The 18,580-nt window shown below is 40.3% G+C and overlaps 1 protein-coding gene across 1 annotated transcript in view; it reads right to left on the bottom strand.

Moving 5' to 3' along the window:
• WNK2 (WNK lysine deficient protein kinase 2) overlaps positions 1-16,041 on the bottom strand; it is a 101,927-nt gene extending 85,886 nt beyond the window's left edge. The window contains exons 1-2 of the mRNA XM_070936977.1: positions 15,997-16,041; positions 14,618-15,514 (exon numbers count right to left, since the gene is read on the bottom strand). Coding sequence (XP_070793078.1) covers positions 14,618-15,487 — 870 coding nt within the window. The 5' untranslated portion in view covers positions 15,488-15,514; positions 15,997-16,041. The remainder of the gene's footprint in view (positions 1-14,617; positions 15,515-15,996) is intronic.
• Between the last annotated feature and the right edge of the window lie 2,539 nt (positions 16,042-18,580).

The raw sequence follows: 18,580 nt of genomic DNA, 5'->3' as shown, positions 1-18,580 counted from the left end.
ATCAGATATGAACAAACAGAAGTAAAAAGAATTAAGTCACAGGCTAAAAATGATCAGATTTAGTAATACTGGTTTGCACTAACAGGGAATAACAATCTCAACCATGGATAAGATACAATGGGTCTGGGTTCATTCACCAGAGCTGCTACCTAACTTTCAAAGTAAACAGTGATGGAGATGAGACACAATTCCACAATCTCCACTACTGAAAGAGTCCTTCAAATAGTGCAGGGAAAATCTTATGTGAATTTAATCCCATCCCAAGGACTATCAATGGTATTTTTGGGGCTATGAGACCTCTTTAATTCTTGTATAGCAAAGTGATGTTTAAATTGACTTCAAGCACAGGATAAATTTATTGAAGGTCAAGGTAATCAGAGTAGCACTCTACAAATTTGAGCAATCATTACAATGTCATTCAGGCTGCACAAAACTTCACGTAGTTAAATAATCTAGCAGATTAGGAACAGATTAATTGAAGCAGGAAACTGAATCAGGGGGCTTGAAGTACTTTGTTCTTTTTCAAAATCCTGTGCAGATTTGCTTAAGGGATTCTGCTGATTTTAGTATTATAATATTGCAACTTCATTTCTTCTGTATGTGGGAAATACTGAGGGGAGTTGAGTGGCATGATGGACTCTGTGGCACCAATAGAACACATAAAACTTTCTACCATGAAAATTCCTTTTGGGGTGGTAACATTGCTATAGGCTTTATTCACTTTCTCAGCATTTAAGATCTTGAAGGGTCTTTTTTCCATCTTTGCTAATTGAGTTTTATAACTCTTTGCAGGTCCTATCAATATACCAGTAAGTAGGGGTTTTAGGTATGGTTTCAAGCTTGGCTAGTTTGATACACATTCTTAAGTAAAAAATGTACAGAGAGACAAAGTTTATCAACAAGGTCCTGTCGTACCAAAACCATTTGTCTAACTTCATCACATAACAGCAAATCAATGATTGCTGTTCTGACCACTGGCCAGAAAAATTCAAACAGCCAATGTGGTCTGTCCAGCAATTACTCTACTGCAGCTAGTGATAAGGAGTCTTCCTAGGAGAGGCCAAGTTTGCTGATCAGCTAACCATTCTTCCTGGCCTCCCAGAGAGCCCTGTGAGCAGCCATTTCACAAGTGCCAAGGACAATGCTTCAGTGTTGTTTCAATTGCAAACAAACAAACAAAAAAAAAAAGCAGCATGAAGGATTACAAACTTAATTCAACTGTCTTGGTAATATTTCAGCAGAAATATTCTGTAATATATAGAATGCCTTGTTTGTAATTTTGCTCAGAAATGCAATGCAGAAATAAACTGGCAACCAGTGCAGCTAGCAAAGCAGAGGTGTTACTAGGGCATACAAGACATATTTTGGGTGACTAGGCACCTTCTGATCTGAGCAAATTATCTTGATTCAAATACAGCTGGTTTTGAAAATAGATAAAATATTCCCTATGAAACTTGGAAAACTGTCAACTATAGTTTTCCTTTCCCAAATCCCTTTTAAGATATTTTTTTTTCTTTTAGAACAATCTAAAAGTGCTAAGTTGCTATGTATCTTCTGATGCTTTTGGAATTCAGAAATTCATTGAAACTGCCTTGCAGGAATTAAGAACTTTGGTCAGACATTTTTGAATTGAATTGAATTTATTAAATTTTTATACCGCCCTTCTCCAGAGGGACTCAGGGTGGTGAACAGCCAGGATTAAAATACATACAATATGAAAATTAAAATAATTTAAAACATAATTAAATCCATTTGGCTTCCCCAATTTAAAACCCCTTACCCATAAAATAATTTTTGTTACAGTACTGTTGTTAATCCTTTCTAGTGGCACCACTTATATCCTGTTGCAACTTTTTAAGGTCATAATGGTGGATTGTTTCAGAAGACTATTTACCTTTCATGAATGAAGGCAAATATACGTGTCCCAGGATAATGATGCAACATCAAATCTGGGTTGGTGATCAGGACCAGAGATTTACTCTTCCAAGTTTTTGGACTATGCTGGAGTCCATCTTCAGTACACTCTTTGGGTTTTCTATAAGTCATGTTTAAGTTGTACTTAGGAGCTGAGGGTTCGGTAGCAGAAGGAAACAACAGCCAATCACCAGCCATAAACACACCAATCAGCTAATAGAAAGGCACCACATAAATACGATTCACAGAACAGCGCAAAGCATGTATTCCAATAAAGATAAGTTTCCTAAAGATGGGCTCCAGCACAAGTCTGAAAGCTTGGAAGAGTAAATGTCGGGTCCCAGTGACTGACCCAGATTCGACCTTGCATTATTACCTCTATTTAACCTCTCATCTTCTAGTACATAATGAGTTGCTAGTAGATAGGCGGATGAGGGCTGTATTCAATTTTATGTAATATTCCAAGAACCGTCTACAAAAAGCGAGTAAGTAGACAATGCAGCAAATAAAAATATGATTCCTGGCTAATTTGTTGGAAAGAAAAGAGCTTTAGGATGGAATGGAAATGTGGTAGTGTTTTTCTCATATCACATTTAAATAGCCTAGCTTTATCCTTTACCACTTTCCTGGTAACAGCAATGAAGGAAGGAGGAGTACCCTTTGCTTTTTTTTACTACACAACTTAATGGAAGACAATCTAGACTAATCTACATAAGAATTCTATTTGGTAAAGTTTAATGAACATAGTATCCACAATAAATCCTATTCTCTGTAAGCAACAGCCAAGTAGAGTATTTTCACATTCTAAATAAAAAAGCACAATGAACCACATTCTCTTTCTGACATTTCAAGCTCCCACATGTAACCTATTTTACTAAGTTCAGAAATCCACATATTTGTTCTGTAAGTGCCTACAACACACCATTCACAAGACATCTTAATAAATCAACTGAACTTCAATATCCCACTCTAACTTGTGGCAAATAATAAATAAAGAGATACATCTAATTCTAATACTTTGGCAATACTCTACCAATTCTCCATTCTCCCAAAATATTTCCAAACATTATATTGAACACAGATCTACTCTAGAAAATGTTAGCAGTAAACATGGATTTATTTTAGAACCAGGTCATTACGGGTTTTACAATGATGAGACAGCAGAATAGTGTAAACACAATTATAGGAAACAGCACTTGGACACAAGCTTGCACAAACAGAATCCAATTATTGAATCTGATATTTGCAAAGAATGAAAACAGAGCTTACACAAGTCATAGAAGGCCTGAACTCACAGAATGACAACTTAAGCTACAAAACTGATTACTGTTTTATATTTATACAAAAGTAGTGATTATTTTATTTATTTATATAAAACATAAAATTCTGCAGTGCTTGTGCAGCATTCAAGGAAGCTAAATATTGAAAATAACATTTCAGAAGGAAAAGTTTTTTCTATAAAACCTACTTGCTTAATGGATTGGATAGGTCAGATAAATTAAGGGCATCTCATTAAAATTACACATTTATGCTTGCTTGCCTAAACAACATTTTTACTAAATAATGACACACTATGGGAGTGCACTGCCAATTTAACCTCCCAGGACAGCAGCCAATTAATCTGGTGGAAATACCAAACTTCACAAACACAGGACTCATCTTAACATTCTGCTTGCCACGGCATTTCATTAATGCTTTTTGCAGTGCATGTCCATTTAATGTCACCTCCATCTCACTATCAGCACACAGTCCAGAAGCATATTTAGTTTTTCTCTCAGAACAAAACTTTACATGCAGACAATTTTGGGGAAAACTTGCAATAAACTTAAGCCTCTCAGAGTTGCTTGCTAGTGAGATGGGCGACATATACATTTAATTAATTAATAAAATAAACTTGAAGAAATAGGTATCAGTAGAAAAAAGGAGATAAAGAAAGTTAAAGACACAATGGTACAGAGAATTCTCTGGTTCAGGTTTCTTTGTTGCCCATTCAGGCATTCATTTTGGTGGAAGGTATTGATTTATAGAGGTATATCAATCTTTTTTTTTTGACAGGACTATAAATCTCCCAGAAGATGAAATGGAATCATGGATATTGCCATCTAAAGGTCATTGCACAAAAGAAGCATATATTAAAAATAAAAATTATGTTTTACGTGTGTAAGATTTTAAAACCCAGCTAATCAAAGTCAATGCAGGAATTTGAGGTTTTTTTTAAAAAAAAAAATAATACTAGAAACTTAACATGCACACCAACAGCACTCCTGGATGACATGCACACTTTCTTGCTTACTAAACTAATTTTATTCAGGCTTTCTCAGGAGTAAGAGCCACTTAACTGCATTCTAGGTAGCACAGAAGCTTATAAAAGTACAACACAGGATAAGGGCAGGTGTTTTCCCCTATGCAGAAAAAGCCTCCTAGCTATCATCTGCTCATGTTAACATACATCTTTTTAATAAACTATATGTCAAAAAATAATATATGAAAGTTATTACTGAGATTATTTCTGAATACTCCTATCCAGACTCATGACTGATTTTCCTCTGCCTATCTCTGGGCCTCGTAAACTCCCTTACCTGCTAGAGGTTCTTCTCATTTCCTACTTTAAGTATTTCTGCCACCTATCTCTATCTTGTGTTTGTCTAGACACTAGATTTTAATTTCCTTCACTAAACTGCTGAAACAATCAAGACTGTCCACGAGAGACCATGTAATTAGCTGACGTGACCAGATTTTGGACCTAATGTTCTTCATAATGTTTTCCACATAATCTTCTGACAGTTTATTGTACACAAATAATGCATTAAAATAAAAGTTCTTAATTCACATTGTAAGTGTGAATTGAATGATAAAATTAACACATTAAATACACTTTGAGCCAGAATTAGGGCTGATATGATTTGACTCCAGTTCAGTTATATAAATAAAGGTTTTGTTTTTGAGCCAGCTTGTCACAAATTCTTTGTAGCACTTATATCCACAATCCCTTTTTAAAATTATGTAATCACCCTACCAGTCCCTCTAGATTTCTCTGTTGCCTTCAACACTATCAACCATGATATTCTTCCAGATAATCTGTGATGGTTGAGAATTGGGTATACTTCAGAGGTTTGCTTCCTTCAGAAGCAGATGGTTCCAGTTGATTGAATGGGAAAGGAGAATTCAAGTCCACTCCAACCTCTTTCTCATCTTATTTAATATCTATATGAAGTTGCTTGAGAGAAAGTTGAGGCCAAGGAGGACTTTGCCCTTGTCAGCCGCAGCAGAAGGCAACATTCTCTCATTAGCTCATCATCTCACAGGTGAACTGTATGCTCTACATAGGATTGTCCTTGAAAATCATGCAGAAACTGCAAAGTTAAAATACAGTGGCCCATATGTTAATCATGACAACCCATGGAACTGCATTGGTTGCCAGTTGGTTTCCAGGTGCAATTCAAGATGCTTTAAAGCCCTACATGACTTGAAATCTGGCCATATCTGAAGCTTTCTTCAGATATGTCCATCTCCTTCAGAGAGTCCATCTGTGCAAGACATGTCTCTACAGAGTACTTGCTGAAAGACCCCGCTCCCTGTATGTGCAATGAGAAATGATTTGGACACAAGCTCTCTCCATAGGAACTCTCCTCCTACTAAGATAGCACTCTCAATTTTAACATTTAAGAAGATTTTAAAACATGGCTTTTTCAACATTTATTTAGGAACCTTTAGAACTTCCTGTGTATGGGATGTATTTTTGAGTTAGTGACACACAGGATCATGGCTTCTATGATTATAATTGATTTTCAACATTGTTTAATTACATATTTGTTTGTTGAGGCTTGTAGGCTATTTAAAGTCTAATGAAAGCTGTAACATGAAAGCAATCTTATAAGTACATAAATGCTGAATAAAACAAATCTTAAGGATTCTCTAATCCTAAAAGAATATCAACAGGATTAAAGGGAAAAAAATGAAATTAAGAAGATTTAAGATATGACAAGAAGGAAAATACCATTAAAATATGAAAACTAGTAATATGCCGGAAAAGAAGGAACCAGAGATGGGTTTCAGGAGGTTCTGACCAGTTCTGAAGAACCAGTATCAGAAATTATGAGTAGTTCGGAAAACTGGTAGTAAAAATTCTGATTGGCCCCACCCCCATCTATTCTCTGCCTCCTGAGTCCCAGCTGATCGGGAGGAAATGGGGATTTTGCAGCAACCTTGCCCTGGAGTGTGGTGGGAATGGAGATTTTACAGTATCCTTCCCCTGCCACATCCACCAAGCCACACCCACCAAACCATGCCACACCCACCAAACCACACCCACAGAACCCGTAGTAAAAAATTTTGAAACCCACCACTGGAAGGAACAGATATAAAATGTATCAGAAATGGAAAGAACTAGCCAATAAAGTGTAGCAGTAAAAATTAATTAGAAAGCAAGAGTTCAGAATGAGAAATCGTATGCCAAATCACAGTAATTACAATAATCAAATCCAGTCAAATTCAGAAATTAAGCATATTTTTGATAATCTTAATCAATAGAAAATATAATGAAATATACTTGATGGACTCAAGAAGCAATGAAAAATAAACCTCTGAATCAAATAATAAATAAAGAACATTTACAGAAAAATAGATATATTTTAAAATAGTTTTCGATAAATTCAGGGAGAAAGAAATACTGCTAATTAAACAATTGTGACTGCATAGTTTAGTATAAGTAAAGTCAATTTACCATGTTCAAAAGTATTCTCTAGAAAAATTGCTGCTTTATAGCCTGCTCTTTTAAAAAAATATTTTTAAAAATATCAGTAATTAATTAGAGTAATAAAAGCAGATGATACTGCTTTTTACTAAGCAAACAAATTTTAAAAAGCACAAAACAAAAGCTATATCTTATTCTGCTGTGAATCAAAAGGGAACCATTCCAGTTATCGGGTTCGGTTTGTTTAACTCTCTGCTCTATCAAGCTGATTATTTTTTAACCACCACATCTCCTCTATTATGAAAATATTGACATTTTGACTTTCTCCATTTGTTTTCTAAAAACCTATTCACCATTAGCTTATATCTTTTACAGAAATAGTTTTCTTTGATAAAAGTTACTTGTTCCATTACTTTAAAACTTGCCTAAAGAAACTAACTCAAAGTACGCATATCAAATAATGAAGCATGAAAGAATCATTTGTCTGAACAGCAAGCCTTGCTTCTGTATTTCCTTCTAAGGCTTCCTATTATTCATCTAGGAGAGAAACATTTTACTTTGATAATTCAAGCACTTGATACATTATCATATTAGCCCACATCTGTGCTGACCTCAGACATTTTGCTTCCTGAAGCAGAATCAAAATGGCATCATTTCCTTGCGCAAAGGCCAATACAATAAAATATAGAAATACATCATCTAAGCAACAATTTTCAACTTCATCACTCCCCTTAAATTTTGTCATTTGCATTTTAACTCTATTAATTTAGTTAGGATTTTTTGCAGTAAAATCAATACAACTCTGATGAGAAAATGCATTTATAGACACAGCTTTGTATTTCAAAGCTCTTATTCTCTGGAACTCAGAGCAGTTCTGCAGCATGCATGAGATGCCTGCACTGTTTTATTGAGGAACAGCTCTGGTTTATAATATAAAAATAAATGTTTACTATGTTTTAAACTCTCTTCTATAAAACTTTTGCAAACAGAGAGCCAGTTTGACCTAGCAGTGAAGGCATCAGGCTAGAAAGCAGGAAACTGAGTCCCGCCTTAGGCATGAAAGCTGGTTGGTTGACTTTGGGCCAGTCACTCTCTCAGCCCAACCCACCTCACAAGGTTATTATGGGGGGGGGAGAGAGAGAGAAGAGAAAGGGCGAGTGTTAGGTATGTTTGCCGTCTTGAGAGTTACTTATAAAAATAATAAGCATGGTATAAATAAAATAAATAAAGCAAAACCACCATAAAGCTGCTGAAACTGCTGTAGGAATCTTGGACACACCTACTTTTATCTCTAGATAAAGAATTGTAATTTTGGTGCAGCTTCTTGTTACATAGTCTTATCTATAGCCAGGCACTTTCATTAGCTTCTCACAACCTTTCATATGTTGCTGGGGTATGAGGGGGAATAGACCCATATACATATACCTATATAGGTATGTATACCTATATACATCATGGTTGCATCAATAATTATATCATAATGAATACTGATGGAACAAATGTTAATTTGTGTTGCAAAATCTGGCTGCATCATAAAGGACAAATCCCATAGCTGTTTTCTTTACAGACAGTACAAAACTAGCATTTATATTATCAAAAAACTTGATTCCATTGTCTTGAGATTGAATCTCAGCATACTTTTTTTTGCTATTGTCTTTAAAAACTTTCCAAAAGTATAAAATGTAAAATTGGTACAAAATAATGGGATCCCATGAAATCTATATGGAAATGACTGCAATGGTTAATAGACGGCATCCAAACTGGTGAAATAGAATTGCTCAAATTTGTTGTTTACCATTCTATGGGAGGAAAGAAGCTACCTTACACTGTACCAGATCACTGTTCTATCTAGTTCAATATATTATTTTGATTGGCAGCGGGTCTCCAGGATTCCAGGCTGAGATTCCTTCCAGTTTTACCTGAAAATTCCAAGGAATGGCAGATATAGGGCTTTCTGTACAGTAAATGCCCTATAAGTGAACAATGGTTCCTTCCTTTTGATTATGAACATAACAAAAATGAACTGAACCCTGTTGTAAAATCCACACAATTATAAATAGAACTTTTAAAACAAAAATTTGTATCACTGTAGCTTGATAGAATTAAGCGCTTTTTTTCTTTTTTAACAAAAATTGTATACAGATATTTAAATTTCATATTATGAAAAAACCTCCCTGATAAATAGAAAACTGACACATAAAGCAAAGCAGAAGATCAATAACCAGAGTAGATTAGTAGGGTAAAGACCTAAAATATTTTCATCTGCTTAACATTATGCCTTCAAAAAACGGGAACATTCAATTCCTAAACTGGGGAATGCATTTTTCGTTTTACAACAACAAAAAAATACAATAGCTTAATTTCATGTTTCCAAAAAAATGACCCCTCTATATTCTTTATCAATTTAATGCTTTAATTGTATTCAGGAAAGATCTTCTTTATTAAAGTCTTTCATTTTAAACTCACCACCTGAGACCTTACTATCCCTCACAGTTCCAATTTCTTATGACAGAAACAGATGCACTACCTTATGTAGCTGCTTTGCTTGATTTATCCCTAAATATGGACATCAGCGTTCCAGCCAAATGACTGCTCGCCTCCTGTCCTAAATATCTGCTGCTACTCAACATTAGCCCCTTGGATGCCATTAAGTATAACTATTTGGATTTCTCTGGTGTCCCTACTGTGTTTACAAGAGTTATAAAGCAATGTTACTATTCAAGGGAAACGTGAGTTGAAGTCTTTTCCTCAGGTTACCATATTTGGGCTGCAAAAATCCAGATGATTGGTTGTTAAAAACAAAAGGATACAGAAAGCTCTCTTCGCCATTATCTAGTGATTATCTGGATTTGTTGCACTCTGGATATAGTAGTACTAATTTGGGGGGGGCGGGGGGGGGCTGCATTTCTCTCCACCCAGGGTATTAAACTAGCTCCAGAGCTGAAGGACTAACAAGAAGATTAACACTATGATTATCCAATGCTACATTTTTACTTTCTAAATTCAAAACACTAAGGATGCCAAAGGATTTTATTCCTGCAACAAGGTGGTTTGAAAGGGTAGATCTTTCTTTCCTAAAGGTAAATATATTATTCTGATCAAGTTCTCATCCCTGATACGGTATAGCTTCCCAAAGACCACAGGAGCTTATTTTCAGAAAGTGATACTATACTGTAATAAGCACACAGTCATTATCATTTAATTCTTGGAGAAGTAAAGCCAGATTGATCACTGGAAGTATTACTAATAAAGCTAAAGATTAAATATCTTGGACATACTATATAATGCAAAGGTAAGATCAGGAAAAGATCTGACAATGAAAAATCAAAGATAATGTTTAAAAAGAGTGACTGAAACGTTTATAGCTAGATACAATCACTGGAACTCAAAGAAGCGGGTATTGACAGAGAAATTGTCTGTCTAATCACAAAACTTCAGAAATAGATAAATGGCTGAATAATGTATTGTATCTTGCTTTCAAAGAGTTATGGTATATTATAAAAATAACATTTTAAAGTAGCCTATAAAACAGTTTCATATGGCAAAATCTTTGTTCTTAAATAAATCCACTATCTTCAATTAAATAAACATTTCTCTGTGAAAGGAAATTAGTGTTGTATTTTTAACAAATGATATCAACATAATATTCTGAAAAACATCAAAAGTCATGTAAGATACATGTGAAAATGTTCTATTCTGAAGAAAGAATAGTTAAGAGAAAAGGAATATAGCTCTTTCTACATCATATTCCTGAACATTCCCTTAATATTTAACATCTCAGCTATACACAAAATCTAAATATAAGCTGCTAGCTATTTGCTTATTTAAACACTGAATCTATATTGAGACATGATATATTCAATCCAAAGGACACATTTAAGGTAGCATTATTATTTTACCAATTACATTTCATTAGGCAACAGAAACCTAAACATAGCTTCACACATTACATTTTTTGGGCATATCTTATCTATTTCACACAAGTCAGTAAAATTATAATGTGATTACATGCATACAAAGATTATTTATAATAACACATTTGAAGCTTTATTACACACTATCCCCACTCAACTTATAGATATCCAAATGCAATGATGAAGCCAATAAAATTATATCTTCTTGCCTCGGTCAACTCTTACGCAAAGGAAAGTATCATATTGTTAGCTCCATGTATTCCTAAGACACACACAAAGTTTACCAATGAAATTGTTAAGAGGTCAGCATCTAGTCATAAGTCACTTCCTGACAGCCACCTGCTTCTAATGCAGATTTGCACAACAAGCAGTCTGCTAAGCAGACTTGTGCGATCCTCCGGGGTTTTATCAAGACAATAAATTCACCGCCACCCCAAAAAACATACTGCTGAATGCCTCCAAACCTCCCAACCTCACTGCTGAATCTCCTCCAGTACATCCACTGTTCTGCTAGCTGCAGAACAGCTGACTATCATCCCAGGTATCCCTTTGTGGCCCTGTGATTATTTTTAATTAATCAATGGGGCTCTTCCCCAAGCCTCTTCTAATGTACAAGACCATAGTGGAGAGTTCTTCTGAATTGTCTACAGAGAGAAAAATGAGTTTCACATTTTATGAGGGTTGAGAGATGGGCCTTGTGACTCTCCTTAACAATCTCTGGCATGTTAAAATGGAAATCTCACTTTTAAGGATAAAAGTGACTTGCATTGTTGCCAGGTACTTCCAGAGTCTAGCCTATCTGTAGCCAGAGGGCTAAAGGAAGAGTAGACACAGTTTTTGAGCACAAATACTGATAAACAAGGCCGAACAATACTGTCAAGTACCACTTGTCAAAAATCTACTGGCTGATTCTTTTTCAAATAAAAATGCTTCCTTTTGCAATAATTTCTACATGGCTGGAACACATTTCATCTTACTAGAGGAATTGACAAACACATTCAATTATTCAGTGCAATAATGTTATTCAGCCTATGACTATGGAAATATTACTGAATTTATTGAACTATATCATTCATTTATGTGTATATACATACATACATGCATGCAGAAACATTTCACTAGCTCTAACCGTAGAGATCCAGTCACATTAGGCAAAATTCTATCTCTCTGAAAAAGTCTTTAATGTTGGAAATGGTGGAAGAGAAACGAAGAGGAAACCTAGCAGCAAGGTGGGCAGACTCAATTACAGTAGTAATGAGTGCATCACTGGAAGATCTGAAAGACTAGATTAGAAATAGATTGCCCATGGAGATATCTATGTGGTTGCTAGGAGTAAAAAACAATTTGATAGCTAATAATCAATAAAAATTATAGAAATTATATAAACCAAAATTCTATAAGAACAAGGCCAAATAAATTAGAAATTCACCTATTTCCTTTTCTTCCATCTTCACAAGGCAGTTTATGAGATACCCAGCACTAACACTAACTTTGTCTTCAAACAAAATGCATCTGAATCTTTTGAGTGGGTATATTGAAGATGGTGAAGTACAAAAGTGTGCACAATTCATCCAAGTTATTCCTCATAATACTGTTTTATTATCACATCGAAAGAAGGTCATAAAAGTATACTGTAAGGATAATCTGATTTCCAAAAGAGATGTTTTAGAGACAAAAAATTGTGTTGACACTCTTAATCAGCCAATGCAAGGGCTGAACTTTGTAGCTTTGGGGCCAGCCAAATTACTTTTGAAGTTGGTCTTTTCAAGTGTTCTAATTACAAAAAGTAAATGGGGCAGGAAAAGAATAATTATCTATAAGGACAGGAAATTTATTTGCAATTACTACTTAGATAGGGATTTATCAGGCAGGAAGGATGCATATTGTGTTGGAAGAAACAGCAGTTGTGAGACAATCCCCCAAGGATGCTTTTACTGTCTCTTGGAAATGTGATTAATCCAGCCTGTTTTCATGGCAATCTTGGGACCAGTTCGTAATTATAGGTAGATGGGTTAGCAAAACAGAGCTGACAAGTGATTTCTTCATCATATATACGCACATATTACCACCAAAGTATAGAAAATTCTCATCGTGCTAAAGAAAATATTGCCTAGATTAACACATCAGAGTTTTTTTTTAAAAAAGTGATGCTTAAGTAATCACCCAGTCATGTTTTCATATAATTTAACATAAGCATTAGCCACAGCTTTGTGACTTCAGTAAATAAAACATCAGCCAGCATTTCAGTAGAAGTTTAATGACAAGTCATTCCTTTTACCAACTAAGTAAAGAAGTTTTTAATGAGAGAAAGTGGCACTATTGTGTCTAAAACAGAAATGATAAACCAATCCCTTTATATATACAACTAGTTCCAGAAACATCAACATTCAATTTTCTTCATTCATTCAGGCTATTTTAAAGTTGAATTAATTCAAGTCTAAACAAACCAATGATTGGTTTTTCCCATTATTACTCCATTATTCTCACTCAAGTATGCAAACTTACTCACCTCCGTAGGACTTCTGAATAAGCATGTACGAGCCTGTCTTTCCTATATGTAACACATTCTACAATTAAAACAAAACAGCCTGCTACTGCATAAAGAATAGGATTTATCACTTTGAAAATATCATATACTAGGCAACCCATGATCTGTTGGGTCATCCTTTCAGAAATATTTCTTCATCTAAACAGCATCAGAATAATCACGGGAAGCACGGGAAACACGCAATGGGAGCAAGAGCAACTTCTGATTTCCTACTGGCTTCCCCATTGACTTTGTGTGAAGCTGGCAGGGACCATTGGAAATCATTCCTTTTCCTTGGCTGACATGCAGAACTACCTGCCACTTTGCTGGGAGAGGGGGTGTAATGGAATGGATAGGCAAAAGGGTAGTGTTAACAGATTTCTGATTTCCTGCTGGCTTCCAAATTGATACCGGTATTACTTGAGGGAAGCTGCCAGGGAACATCACTCCTTCCTCTTCAGTTGACCTGCAGAACTGCTTTGTGACTTTGCTGGGGTGAGAACAAAGGGAACTTGGACCATAAATAAAACTGCACCCCACTCCCAATTCCCATCCTGTCATGACCCCAAGTAGCCCCTCCCTACAAGGAAAGAGAGGGCTCTGCCATTGACTGATGGTGCACCCCAGCAAACACCGAAGTTGCTCCTTCAGACTTACCTCATTGCCATCACCATTAAGAGATTTCAAATTTCAACCTTGGTTCCAAATCAGCTACCTTTATTGTGCCACAGACATAATGCTAGCAAATATTGCCATCTTCACTTGTACTGTATAAGCATATTAAAAGCAGTAATTGGTACATTCTCCTGCCACTTGCCTCTTGGCACCAACAAACTGGGTGCCAACTGGGTGCTGCAGAGGATGCAGCAAAGAGGGTATGGCCCCCTAATTTTCCCTTGAGTCATGCAACCTAAGGTTTCTGGGAAGTATAGTTGGAAGACGTGGTAGTATTGGAAATAGCCACAACTTCCCCAAATTTCAATCCACCAGGAGTCATGGATCCTGGCATTCTGTAAATTAACACATTTGAGTTATCTGGGATTGTTACCCCTCAAACTTCCCATTTCCCCCAACTGAAGGTTACAAATAAATAGATTCAGGAGTTGTAGTAGTATATACTACAGATAGGTCAGCATGACATTGTAAATGCTGTTACTTCTCTGAAATAATTACTTTTCTGTGTTGCCCTGCTAAATTTAGCAAGAGTTTTAAGTTCAGAATAGTACTGAACAGCAGCATAAAACAAGGGTTATTCAAAGGCCCTATGATTTGGCAGACCTCCTAAAATTTGCTGATCTTAAACACAGGACAAGGGAAAGTAGTTTGTCCTTAGCAAAACCCAGAACATAAGGGGTTAACCCTAGGGGGAGTGGGTGTATGCATAACCGGGAGTGGGGGGCAGGGGAGGAGAGAGGAAGGATGGAACCAATGAAAACACTGAGCTATAGTTAGCTCCGGGAGGATAAACTGTGGAGATTGTTCCAGCAAACCTTTCATAGATGACATATGCACTTTGTCCCCCAGCGCCTACTGCATTTAAGCCTAGGCAAGACATTTGACGGGGCTTACCTGAAGTTCGCACCAAGCAACTTCAACCCATGTTTCCATGTCGAGCCCCTTATAGACCGTTTTGAAAGATCCTCTGCCAAGTTCAATATCAAACTTTAGGAACCTGCCATCGGGGGAGGTGGCCACCGCCTTCATATCAGCCTCCTCCTCCTCTTCTTCGGCCTCCTCTTTCTTGGACTTGGCCTGATCCTTGGAAGATTCGGGCACCTCTTTTTTCCCGGCATCCTCCTTGCCGCCGCCCTCCTTCGCCTGGTCACCTGCCGAGAGCCTCTCGGCGGCCACCCCCTTCACCTGGCCGGCGGGCTCCTCTCCCGGTCGCGTCTCTTCCACCACCACAGGCCTCTGCCCCGCTTTCCCCTTCTCGGCGATTATCCGCCTGGTTTTGGAGAGGATGAGGATCTTCTTGGGCTGCTGCTGCTGCTGCTGCGGCTCCGCGGGTTCAAAGTGGGGCTCCTCCTGATCGGAATCCACCACACTCCTCCGCAGAAAGCGCTGGTGGGCTGTTTTGGGATCTTTGGCGTAAGGCACACGGGGAAAGGGGGCGGGGGCCGCGGTTCTGCCGCCTTTCGGCACTGCAGCAGGATCCACGCTGCCGCCGCCGCCTCGACTAGCGCTGCCTGGCCCATCATCCATATTCATATCCTTTCCCCCCGCAGGAGCCGGTGGGCGAGCGGCGGCGGCTTGGAAACCGGCGGCTTCTGCTACACCAGCAGTTGCTAACTCGCCGTCGCCTCCCCTCCGCGGAGGGGCTGTGCTGGCATCGCCCCCAGTTTCCATTACAACCGAGCTCTCGGCGGCTGCTGGAAAAGATGGTGCTGCTCGCGCCGCCCGAGATGCTGTCCCCGCTTTGTGGCAGTCATCACGGTGCATCCTCGTGCGGAAACTCAGCCGAAGCAGCTGCGAGGCAAAACAAAAGCAAAGGCGCTCGGATCTGACGTTGCTGATCAACTCACCTGGCTAAGAAGGCGGCGGCGGCGGCAGCCGCCACCTGCCCCGGGAGCTTTGCTACCCGTTCCTGCCTTCCTCTCCCGCCAAAGCACCCCGGGAATCGGAATTCTTGCCTGATAGCGCCTGCCTCCTAAACCCCCTCACCGTCGCTCCTCTCCAGCCGCCCCGCCCCGAGGGGAACGGAGGGCTAAAATGCAAGCCCTTCGGCGCCTGGTTCTCCGCGACTGTTAGAAAGACCGAGAGCGAGAGCCTCTTATGGAGAGGGGGGGTAAGGGGGGGGGTGAGTGCGTTCAAGGGAAACCGAGCGACTGCAGTTCCACCCCAGGATGAATTGTCCCACTGAAATGCAGGTCGCCCCGCCTTTCTAAGGTTAGTTCAGAACACCCCCACCCCCCAAAAAAGAATCCCAGGCACCGGCCGCCGAGGCGCACCTCATAGAAACCCAGCTTTCTCGAGGGTCTTTCCAACGCGTCCCCGCCCCTCTCCGGCTAGCCCTCTCCAAGTCTCCCTTCCCACCCAGCCCCCAGGCCCTTTTCATAGGGAAACCCGGTTTCCCCAGCCGGCTTTCCCTCCCCCGGCGGCCTCCCTCCCGCAGAACACACCCTCGCCTGAAAGCCCCCAGACGCTCACGCGCTCCGTCCTCCTCGGCCCGCTTCCAGCCACCCTGGGCGGCCGCCTCCCCCGCCCCTTTTGCCCACTTCAGTCATACTGCAGCTCCTCGCCGGAAAGCCATATTGTGATTGAAAGCCGAGAAGGCGGATATGGCTAATAAAGCCCGAACTAGGCACCTTCGGCGTTTGCTCACACGAGCCCCAAAAGGCAGCATTGAGGCTTAAGAACTACTCGTAGAAATGCGATTATTATTTTTTTGCCCCGCCCGGCTAGGGGCGCTTTTTCCTCGTTCCGAAATCTCTGCCTTAGATAAGCGGCGCCAGCCACGCAAGCTGGGAGGCCGGCAACCGCAGCAAAGGAGCCGAGAGGCTGCGTGCCGCGTCCCCGCAGCGTGAGAAAAAGGAGCGGGCGTCGGCCGGGAGCGATCCGCAGCAGCCGACGGAGTTGTTGGCCGAAGGGCAACTGCGGGCGCTTAGCCCTAGCCCAGCGGGTTCAGGTGCTGTCTGGCCGCACAATGGAGGCGGCTCACCTGCGGCCCGGCCAAAGGGCGGGAGGAGATGAGTCAGCCCAGCCCCGAAGACAGTTACTTACGCGGAGGAGAAGAGCCAGCCATGTTCAGAGCCGGCGGTGGAGGCTGGAGGCCGGAGGCTGGCAAAGCAGCGGCTCAACTCTGCCGTCCTTGCCAATCATGGAGCCTTCCTCCGCCACCCTCCGAGGCCAGGCTCCCGCCTCCCCAACGCCTCTGCGTCTAAGCTCCGGCCTTTCGAGTCCTGCGGGGCGCCACTTCCCCGCGCGGCGTCCGCTGTTCTGGCGTCCCAGGCGCCGTCGGTGAGGTTTTGGGGAAGGAATAATCCACTCGCGTATATAGCGCGCCTCCCTGTGGCCCGTTGAACCCTTTCCGCAGGCCAGCCTGCCGGCACGCGCTCCTAACCAACACTTCTCCACTCCGCGCTTTCCGAAATCGGGCTTTCCTTTCTAATGATGCCCCATTTAACGGACCGACCGGGAGGCACGGGAATCTTTGAGCAACCAATGAGAAGGCCTCGGAGGAGGCGGCCCCTGTTAGATCCGCCCCGCGTCGCGGGGGAACCAAGAGCAAATCGGTTCCCCCTTCTCAGTTGCTAAGAGTATGTCCCCGACCTCCCTCCCGCCCTCCGCGTTTCTCCAAGTCAAGGGTGTGTGTGTGTGTGTGTGTGTGAGAGAGAGAGAGAGAGAAAGAAAGGGGGGGTGAGTGCGCTTTGCTTCAAGCTGAAGCCAAATGTTGCGCATGTCCTTCGTCGGAGCTGCAGCCCACATCCTTCTGTGGCTGAAAGGTAGGAAGGAATATGAGCGCTGGGGATGCTAGGAGATGCACAGAAGGAGCTAGAACCAGTCCTGGCAAGACGTTGAAACGAGGAGGTGTGTCTGTAGGGGAAGGGCAATGAACACTCAAACAGAAAAAAGAAATCTCCTCTGACCTGGTTCTTTCAACATGTTTGGATGCAGCTCCAATTATGGCCCTACTGGGGATTGTAGTTGTGGTCCATTACAACCAGTGGGCACATCAGAGCTATCATATTGGCTCTGCCCCCCCCCCTTTTCTGGAGGCCTCTATGACTGCTGAGCATGGTTTCCATGCAAGCAAATGCTGGCTACCCTCCAGGGATTTTGCTAGGGAGAATCTTGTTTATACAGTTTCTTGGCGGAACCTTTCTCCCCAAATAAATATTTTAAAACACCTGCAGCTTCTCTGGCTTCTCCTCATTCATTCATTCACTGTTTTCATTCATTTCATCTGTACTTGATTTCCTGCACATGATATGAAAAAAAAAAAGAAAAACAGTCAAAGGTGCTGGAAACTATCAGATCCTCCTGGAATAGTCTCTTGTGATCTCTTGTGTATTGCAGAGTTTGGTTTCTGAGGATGGAGATGGAAAAGGAAACTGTTCCAGATATCATCTGCAATGTTTTTCATAATGAGGAAGAACTCCTTTCCATAGTAACAATCCTTTTAAACATCAATGTTCCAAATAGGAAAAAAAAACCTGCCCACAAATTCAGTGCTTGGATGCAATAATCTTGCATGTAATAATAACATATAACATTATGCTTTATGCTTCTGGTTTGACAGAGAACTCTCAATTTGTCTGAGGCTTTCTTGTATCTACATTTTTTTATTATTATTATTTATATGCCACCCTTCTCCGGAGACTCAGGGCGGTTTACAATGCGTTAAGCAATAGCCTTCATACTTTTGTATATTTATACAAAGTCAGCTTATTGCCCCCACAAACTGGGTCCTCAATTTATCTACCTTAGAAAGGATGGAAGGCTGAGTCAACCTTGAGCCTGGGGAGATTCGAACTTGCAGTAATTGCAGGCAGCTGAATGTTAATAACAGGCTATTAGTCTGCTGCGCCTCCA

This window comes from Pituophis catenifer, unplaced genomic scaffold (genome assembly GCF_029215685.1).
Source record: "Pituophis catenifer annectens isolate HBS135680 unplaced genomic scaffold, rPitCat1.0.hap2 SCAF_2, whole genome shotgun sequence".
NCBI lineage: Eukaryota > Metazoa > Chordata > Lepidosauria > Squamata > Colubridae > Pituophis > Pituophis catenifer.
The sequence above is the reverse complement of the archived record's forward strand: the minus strand, read 5'-3'. Positions and strand labels throughout refer to the sequence as shown.